The sequence below is a fragment of the Phaseolus vulgaris genome, chromosome 6 (genome assembly GCF_051622355.1).
Source record: "Phaseolus vulgaris cultivar YP4 chromosome 6, ASM5162235v1, whole genome shotgun sequence".
Classification (NCBI taxonomy): Eukaryota; Viridiplantae; Streptophyta; class Magnoliopsida; order Fabales; family Fabaceae; genus Phaseolus; species Phaseolus vulgaris.
Window position 1 is genome coordinate 37,523,215 of NC_143503.1, and position 8,967 is coordinate 37,532,181.

Sequence of the window (8,967 nt, forward strand, 5' to 3'; positions counted from 1 at the left end):
AAATGCTCCATGGCTTTTTCAAAAACAATTCTCATAGCTTATATTCAATCACACCAGCATAACCTACCCAAAATTATTTTTTGGAGTAATCAGTAAATCACATTTGCGCATTCACTTAAAATGGTGTGGTTAAATGAAGACTGAATGACTCAAGTGTGTTTGCACTCTGATATACCGAAGAACAAAATATGAACAGTTGGGTCATCATTTAACGATTCAATTCAAGTGAATATGTGATGTCGCAAGAGTTTTGAAATCTTAATTTCCCACTCTTTAACAGGTAGAATTTGGGTCTGATTCATGTCGATGGACTTCCACCATTAGTCTGTACCATTGGAAAATTTCACTACTAAGGCTTAAACTAGTGTTATATATTCAGATGTTAAGATCAAGTAACTTCCCTTTTCTCTGAAACTTTGTTGAATTCAATAAAGAAACAAGGTATTATTTGTTTTGTATACTCAATTAATCATTTTGTATAAAATAAAGAAACAAGGTGAAGGACACAGACATGTCAAGTCCAACAGCACCACCACACTACCAAGAATCCAAATGGAAGAGAGCCACATAGATAGTAATGAAATGCTGTACATATTAAGTAAAAAAAAACAATAAAAACACCTTGTTTCAACCAAATATTTTTATACATCTTTTTAATTTTCTCAAGTAAGTAAAGAATGGAAATAATTAACATGCAAATATCACTTTTGGCATGAATTAAACTAAAAGGAAAAAGGGAAAGAGAAGTTTCATAATGATATGATTCCTGTCATGAGCATCCCCTTAAAGCTTCGTACGTAACCATCACGTTTGGCTTGGTACGAATGTTTGTAGTGCATGCCCCATTACCCAAACCTGAAATCTGAAACCTGAAACATATAACAAAATCCCCAATTTTTTTAATTGGGAAATTGAATCACTTTTGACCGTTGACTGAAACGAGTTGGATGACCAACCCGTTCAAAGCGAGTCAACTCATCTCAATTTGAGTCAATCCAATGTAACATCATCCAAAACCTCCCTAATGGTCATGGATATCTTCCCACTTGGGACACCAACACCGTCTACCTCACCCACACCGTCTACCTCACCACCGTCTACCTCACCCTCTTCTTCTGCTATACACCGAATTCGTTTCTGAGTTTGCCAAACACTACCCATCATCACCTTCCTCTTTCTCAACCAATCCAACCCCTTCAAAACGCACGTCCAAACGGGGACCCTCACTCGTTTCACCACACAATTTTCCATTCCCATAACAACTTCAGCAGCTGAAGGACGTTCATCTTCATTCTCTGACACACAACGTGAAGCATAGCGTAACAAGCGAGTGATTGTTCCAACCATGTAACCCGGCAGTGCCACTCTGTCGTCACAAATCTCTTCCAAAAGTTCTTCACCCATTAACTGAATCGCCCATTCCACAACCGAAGCCGGCGTTTTGCACGCATCAATGGCCTTTCTGCCACTTATGATCTCCAACAACACAACCCCAAAGCTAAAAATGTCGTTTTTCGTGCTGAGTCTCTCTGGGGTGGTGTAACAGGGGTCCAAGTACCCTATTGTCCCGGCGGGTTGACTCACCGAGTCAACCCCTCTCACCGCCAGTCCAAAATCTCCCAACTTCGCATTCCAACTTGAATCAAACAATATGTTGGTGGGTTTGATGTCTCTGTGAATCACCACAGGCTTAGCTTGGTGAAGAAACTGCACCGCACGAGCGATTTGCAGGGCGATTTCAACGCGTTTGGGCCATGTGGGTGGGGTTTCGTTGGAATGAAGCAGGTCATGGAGAGAGGCATTGGGCATGAACTCCATCACAATGAGTTTGTGGCTGTGATCATCATCACCACTGGTGGTTCCTAGAAGATTAACCACATGAGGGTTTTCGGGTAGAGAGGAAAGAACTCGGATTTCGTTTTGGAGTTTGGAGTTATCGTGAAGAGATTGAAGGCCCTGTGATGGCTTCTTTACAGCGACCACTCTGTAGCTGTTGTTCTCTTTGAACTGAACAACGCCTTTGTACACCATGCCATGGCTTCCTTTCCCTACCACCCTTCTGGGGTTGAAGTTTTCTGTTGCTTTCACAACCTCTTCATACTCAAACTCTTCCATCGTTTCACTGTTTCTTCTTTCAATGGTGTTTTCTTACAAGGAGTGGAATATCTACGACTAAATGCAGAGAGGAAAAGAAAGAAATATTGAACATGAGATTGTTAGAAGACAAAAGTAATGTTTTAAGAACACGAAAAAGGATCTTCCCAATAAGATAATTTATTTTGTTTTTAGTAAGATGAGGCTTTGAGGAGTTAAAACAACACCTTAATAATATATAACTGTTAAAGTGTAAGGTATGGTTTAATCAATTTTACACTGTACACTTTTTACAGAGTACTTATTTTAGTGTTTTAGGTCCATAAACAAACACAAATAACAAAAAAATGAAAAACTGAGATTTGAAGGAAGGAATGTAAAATGTACCTATACATCAGCAATTTCACTTACTATCAAGACCTGTCTTTGTGTTTGTGTTTCAATATGAATATGAAGATGCATTGATTAGCTTTTTGTAGAACACAGAGGAATAAAGGTGCTTTGGAGAGGTAAGAGATAATTAAAATTATGATGGGAGAATTATTGAGAAAAGGAAAAGTTAAAGAAAAAGCTAAGAGTTTGTGGGAAGAAAAGGTATCCTCTTTGGCAAAGGGACAGGGCTTATTGGGTCCCCTTTTTCAATTCTTTGGCTTCTTTATTTCAACTTTTTTTAACTTTTTTCTCTCCCACTTTGCACATTAGCTACCATGTTATGTTATGTACTGTGATTTCTGTTTTTGTCCACACAGTTACTGTTATTTATCATAGGAAAAAGCAGTCAGAATCCTTAGCTAATTATGTATCCCAAAGACATACCTTAACTTTTTATATCAATCACTTATGTAAAAGGAAAGCAAGGCATCCAAGGAGAGATTAGGAATGTGTAAAGCAAAACAGATTATGCCAAACTCGTTTATTTAAGAGCCATTTATCATTTATTGTGTCAAATTATCTTGTCATGGAGACATTAAAACACTTAGATAACATTCAGAATTCACTTCTCCTACCCAAATTTATACAATTTTTCTGATGGAAGGTACTGAACAGATGATTTTAATTATCTGATCTGGCATATATAAGGAGAGGTTTCTGACTATTTTTGGCATTTCTGTTGTCTACGGAAGTGATTTGAAGGGAATAATACTTTGACAATAGGTCACCCAACACAACTTTTAAATCCAACTTTGCTCTTGTTTTTTTTTTCAAAAAAAATTCATAGGAGCTTAGTGTCCCTTTTAACTACTGCAGAGGAGCTGGTGTTGGCGTTATGGTGGAAGAAATGTTTCACTCTTAGTTGCTGTGCACATTGTTTTGAGATAATACGAATACATGAATTTGGAAGGCAATGTGAGTATCTCCGAATATAAAAATCGTGTAATTTTATTTTCAGTTTAAAGTTTCGAATGCACATGTTTGAAAGTGAAATATGAATTTCGGATACCTATATCCGGATGAATATCCATAATGGTTTTTTGGGTTCCGAATTGTTATATTCGGAAGGTTTATTGGCTGCTGGGTGTTGGATGCATTTAAATGTAACCTAGTCTCATTTAAGGGTATTATAGTAATTTTACATGACCATGGATGCCAATCTGAAATAATATGGTGTAGGAGAATCAGCCTAGGTCAGTTACAGTGTGCATGACTTATTGGGCCTGGTCCAATTTTTCTTTCTGCAATTTCAGCAAGGATAATTACTTTCTGCACCTAATCAAATTTGAACCCGCACCTAATCAAATAAAGTGACCCACCACAACTCATTCCCTCCCAATTATAAATTGGTAAAAAAAGAGAGTAAAAAGGTTTCATTAGGGTCCATGTATCTTTTAAGAGGGTTATCTTATCTGTGTTACCTTTATGTTGTTCAACATTTAAGGACTTTTTGTCTTAGACTCTGAACATGTTACACGTTTGATAAGGACCATTATCCTCTTTGTCAGGAAGAAACAAAAACTGTAATTGGGCTAGCAGACTTTGGCCCAAATTGATTTGGGCTACATTCATAATGCATTGAGAACTTTAATTAATTAATTTGGGTAGAATCCATAATTATTTACAATTTTAAGTTTTTGGAATTTGGTAATGTAGAAGAAGTATGTGTGTTGGTGAGAGAAGATAGGAACAAAATAAATGAATGTGAATGGTAGAGTAGACTTTCAATACCTACCATATATCATACTAACTCAATTATTGCAATACTTAAATATACTTACTTCTTCACTCCTTAAAAACACCATAAATTAAATTCACCTTCCAAGGACTTGCTCTTTGAATTGACTCCAATTTTAAAAACTAATACAATTTAATTAAGATAAAATCGTGTTAAAATAAACTTTTTTAATGGTAAAGCACTAAATTTATCAATAACAATTACTAAAAACAAAAAAATTAGATCCATAAATTCAAATATTTCCACCACCTGACCGTGTGATAACTAGAAGCTAAATACCTGGTCAGAGTCAACCAACACAACTGAATTCCTTATGTCTAAATAGAAGATTAACAAGACTAATCAGTAGTAAACATTAGGTAGTGGTAAAACATTAGGTAATTTCTTAATTATGATCTAAACCTCTAATCCGGTCCAATAATAAAAGATTAATGATAATTATATAAATAAGTACAAATTTTAAAAATAAGATACATCATCATTCAATATAATAATATCGAGTACCGAATATCGAAATCTTACTTTAATGTTAGAGTGCTTTTTGTAGATAACATTCTAACTTAGTGTTCACGAGAACGATGAGAAGTAATGGAGAGTAAGAAAAACTCGAAAATTTTGAAAAAAAAAAGAAAGAGAGGTAAAACAACCAATTGAAAACAAAATAGTAAACATGATGGTTTGAATATTTAAAATGATAAATGAATTAAAATTGTTTAGTTATTGAATATTTTGATTAGTTAAGAAGATTATGCATGAATTGTTTGTTCCATGTAAGTGGGAATAATAGAGGAGGAGTGGGGTGGCCCACTTCCACACATGATAATTCGTTTGCTTCAATTCTATAATTCGCGAGTGATTCACACGCTCTATATATTCGCGTCCCCTGCATTCCATTGCTATTCACGATCACATCAAAATATAAAATACAAATAAAATAATTAAATCAGTAGTACTTTGTACACATATCTTTTATTTTTTTAAGGCGTGTTATAATTTTAAATTAAACATTATATATGTATATGGAATGGGTACTTCATTCTCTTCTAATACGTATTCTTGCATTTTTATACTCTTTACGGCATCTTTTTATAAACAAATAATTGATGGAATACAATGGCACTAACATTAGTTTCTTATTAAAAAAAAGTACTTTTTTATAAATGATAAAATTTATCTTTTATTTGCAAATTTTAAATTCAAAATAGTTGAGAGTAAATATGTATTTTTGTAATTTTATTTTATAATTAATAATTGGTATGAAAATATGTGAAGGTTTCAAATAGATATTATTTAACTATTTGGAAACATTTGTTTGATTTAATCGGAAGAAATGATAATATATTTGTTCTCGAAAAGGGTTGAAACCAAGAGAACTATTGATTATTTTTCGGTTGGTCTATCTTTTCACTCCACTTTCTCGTGCTCCTTTCGTTTCTCTACTCCTCGTCATCGTGAACTCCGAGTTTGGATGGTACCTATAAAAGACACTCTTATGCTTAAGTGAGATTTTGATGTTTGGTACTCAGTGTTGTTAGTACTGTGTGATGACGTACCTGATTCTTAAAATTTGTACCTATTTATATTATTATCATGAATTCTTTGTTATTGAACCAGATTACGGATATGAGTCGTAATTAAGAATGTATTGTCTAATGTTTGATCATTGATTAATCTTAAAAAAAGGGATGATTTTGATTGACTTTGATTAAATACTGAACTTTCATCGGAAGATGTAAATTGTTAATAAAACATATTTTGTCTTTAAAAAACATAAGTGAGACAGGTACATGGATTAACCTTAAACTTAAATTGAATCCATGATGAGAAAAGACAATTGAAGTATGAGTAGGTCCTATGCAAAAGTGTAAGCAGCAAAATCTGAAATGGGCCTCACCAAAATCCCTTTTCAGTATGAATGGATAAATTTGAAAGACATAGAAAAATATGAAATATAGATGCATTAACCAAGAACACAGCAAGAACATCATAGTAACTAATAAAGAAATGGCAAAAACAACAGAGAAAGGTGTGCAAAGCTGACGTTGCACAGAACATACATTTATCCCCTCTATACCATGTACAGGGAGAAGACTCAAACTATGAGAACTGAAAAGTTTCTCAATTTTTGCAGCTTTTATTTTATTTTATTTGACCCTTTGTTTCCTTGGATCCATGCACATTTTCTTCACTTACTATCTAACTTTGCCTCCCTATAACTTTGAAATTCTTTTACTTTCTAAACAAATAAATCGAATCTAAACTAAAAAGAATGACATAGAGAAAAAAATGCAAGAGAATATTTTCCCAACATTCAAAACTTAGTTCATAAGCTTTGTTTCATGAAGTTTGGGAGTTGGAGTGCCATAAAATGTATGAGTTATTTGAAGAAGTATTTTGCAGAAACTATTAAGAAGTAGACTTTAAGTTCAACTTAATCTCATAAAATCGACTCATAAGATGAGATTTACATCTACTTATATATTATGAAATGTCTTAATCTCTAGTTAGTGTGAGATCTTCAACACATCTTTCTCACACGCTGAGACTACCAACTCGTGCATTACACTATATATTATGAATGATCCGATAACGATCTGATAGCGAGTGACCTGATAAGTCCAACAAAAAATTACTAGTAGGATAGACTCATACCATATTAAAAAGTGAAATTTAGGTAGATATAGGAATTGTGTAGAAAAGTTGAAACTGGATGTGTAAAAGTTGGTTTGATTAGATATTCTTGCATGGCTATATTTGGCAAAGAAAAGCTTGGTTAGTGGTAAGATGAGATTTAAAAAAGGAAAGGAAGTAGGAACAGAAAGAAATAAAGATTGGCACTGAAATAGCACTGATAGGACATGGTAAACTTATTTTTAGCAGAGGGCACAGATTTAAATAACACTAATTTAATGATCCTCATTCAAATGCCTCAGATTTCTCTGACACCATCATTTTTAAACCTCACGTAATATACATTCACATTTCACCACTCTTTTTTCAACTTCTTCCAATTTCTATCAGTTCTATCATGTGCAACAAAATTGAACAATAATAATAGAGCTGAAATGGAGAAGTCTCTGTCAAAGGTGGTGTGATGTATGAACAGTAATTTTTACTGTGAGTGTCCTCATGCAGCAGGCACTACAGTAAAATCAACACTGATTTACCACCATACCCTTCAACAGTGAATTACAGATTTGTTCATTGTTTATGTATTAGTTGTGATCTCAATCATGATAATGGCAGATTTGTTGAATTTAATAGAGATTAAAGGTGTGGTTAGTAGATTTAATTATGTGATTATTATCTGTACAAACTGAAATACTATAATAAACTAAGAGGGTCCAGATTGGATTGTAATTTTCTTTTTGTTTTGTTAATGCAGTGATTGGTTTTTGAACAATTTTCTAAATTTTGATGCAGAATAATATAGTGGCTGGAAATATAAAAAAGTAAAAGTGACAGAGACAGCATCAAGTACTTTTTTCTAAGTTTGGTTACCAAAATTGTGACAGGACAAAATTGTACATTTCATTAAAATACAACTCAAAGACTTGCACAATTTTCTCTTAGTTTATATCAATACAGAAAACTTTTCATCCAATTGTGAGAATCAAAAGGGTACAACTTATTTTATTTCTCCAGCTGGAAAACATTATGGAAAGTTTTGAAAGAAGAATTAGTCAAAAAGTGTTGGTGGAAGGTTTTGTTTTCCCTTCTTTTTTACACTTTTTTTTTCTCCAGATGTAGGAGTTAATGGAATATTTACATAGAAGGGTTTAGACGTAAACATGGAAATTAGGTATACATAATACCAGAATTATACAATGTATAAGTATATGGAAAGTTGAAACATTTGAAATGATTGCATAACGGTCCTAACACGTGGCATGTGAAATCTATGAATTTTGATTTACCCTATTTATAAAGGTTCAAACTAATTGCACCCTACATTTATGCTAATGTTCCATTATTAGTTATCTTTCTTTCTTTTAAAGTTTTATATAGAGTTTGTGACCATGTTAATGGTTTTCACATAAGTATTATTGATTTTTTAAACCTGTTAAATATTGAACAATCGAACAATCGAGAAAGTTGATATGCTCGAACCAAAGGACTCTCTTAATTCAAACACAGTTCGTAAATCCACAGTTAAGCATAGTTAAGTCGGTTTAATTGTAAATAATGATTAAGGTATGATGGGTCTCTCTTTTGAACCCACAAGCAGGCCCATGAAAGCTGAAGCCCATTCAAAAGGTATAAATATCAAAAGAGACACGGGCGTCAAAGATAATTTTTTCTATCTCGACTCACCTGCACATTGTACTTGGACTAACTTGATCGTCCAAGTGTCTTTGCAGGTTTCCTTCACTCATCTCGATGAAAAGAATAATCAATCAGAGACCATCGTGTCTGGAGACTGTGAAGACTAAAAGAAGGAGACTAAAGAAGTCAATGTAGGAGGAATCCGACTTGTATGAAGAGATATGAAAATAAGGTGCATGATTTGATTTGAATTATTGGTGGATTTGAAGGTGAAATGGTTGTTGTATGGTTTGAGATTGTTGAGTGATGTATGTAGTAGGCTAAGACATTTTAGTGATAAAGGTTCCAGTTTTAGTTAGTGAATATGACATGAGTGGAAGATGAAGTTTATTTTAGATGGGATTAAAAGAATATAAAGGTTGTTTGAGAAGTTGTAG

At 33.6% G+C, this 8,967-nt stretch overlaps 1 protein-coding gene across 1 annotated transcript; it reads right to left on the minus strand.

The window, feature by feature from the left end:
- Positions 1–727: 727 nt before the first annotated feature.
- Positions 728–2,620, minus strand: LOC137832906 (Protein kinase superfamily protein). Its single transcript, XM_068641299.2, is given in 3 exon segments — positions 728–1,002; positions 1,005–2,172; positions 2,482–2,620. Coding segments are annotated over 2 exon segments (1,143 nt in total). The 5' UTR covers positions 2,116–2,172; positions 2,482–2,620; the 3' UTR covers positions 728–970.
- Between the last annotated feature and the right edge of the window lie 6,347 nt (positions 2,621–8,967).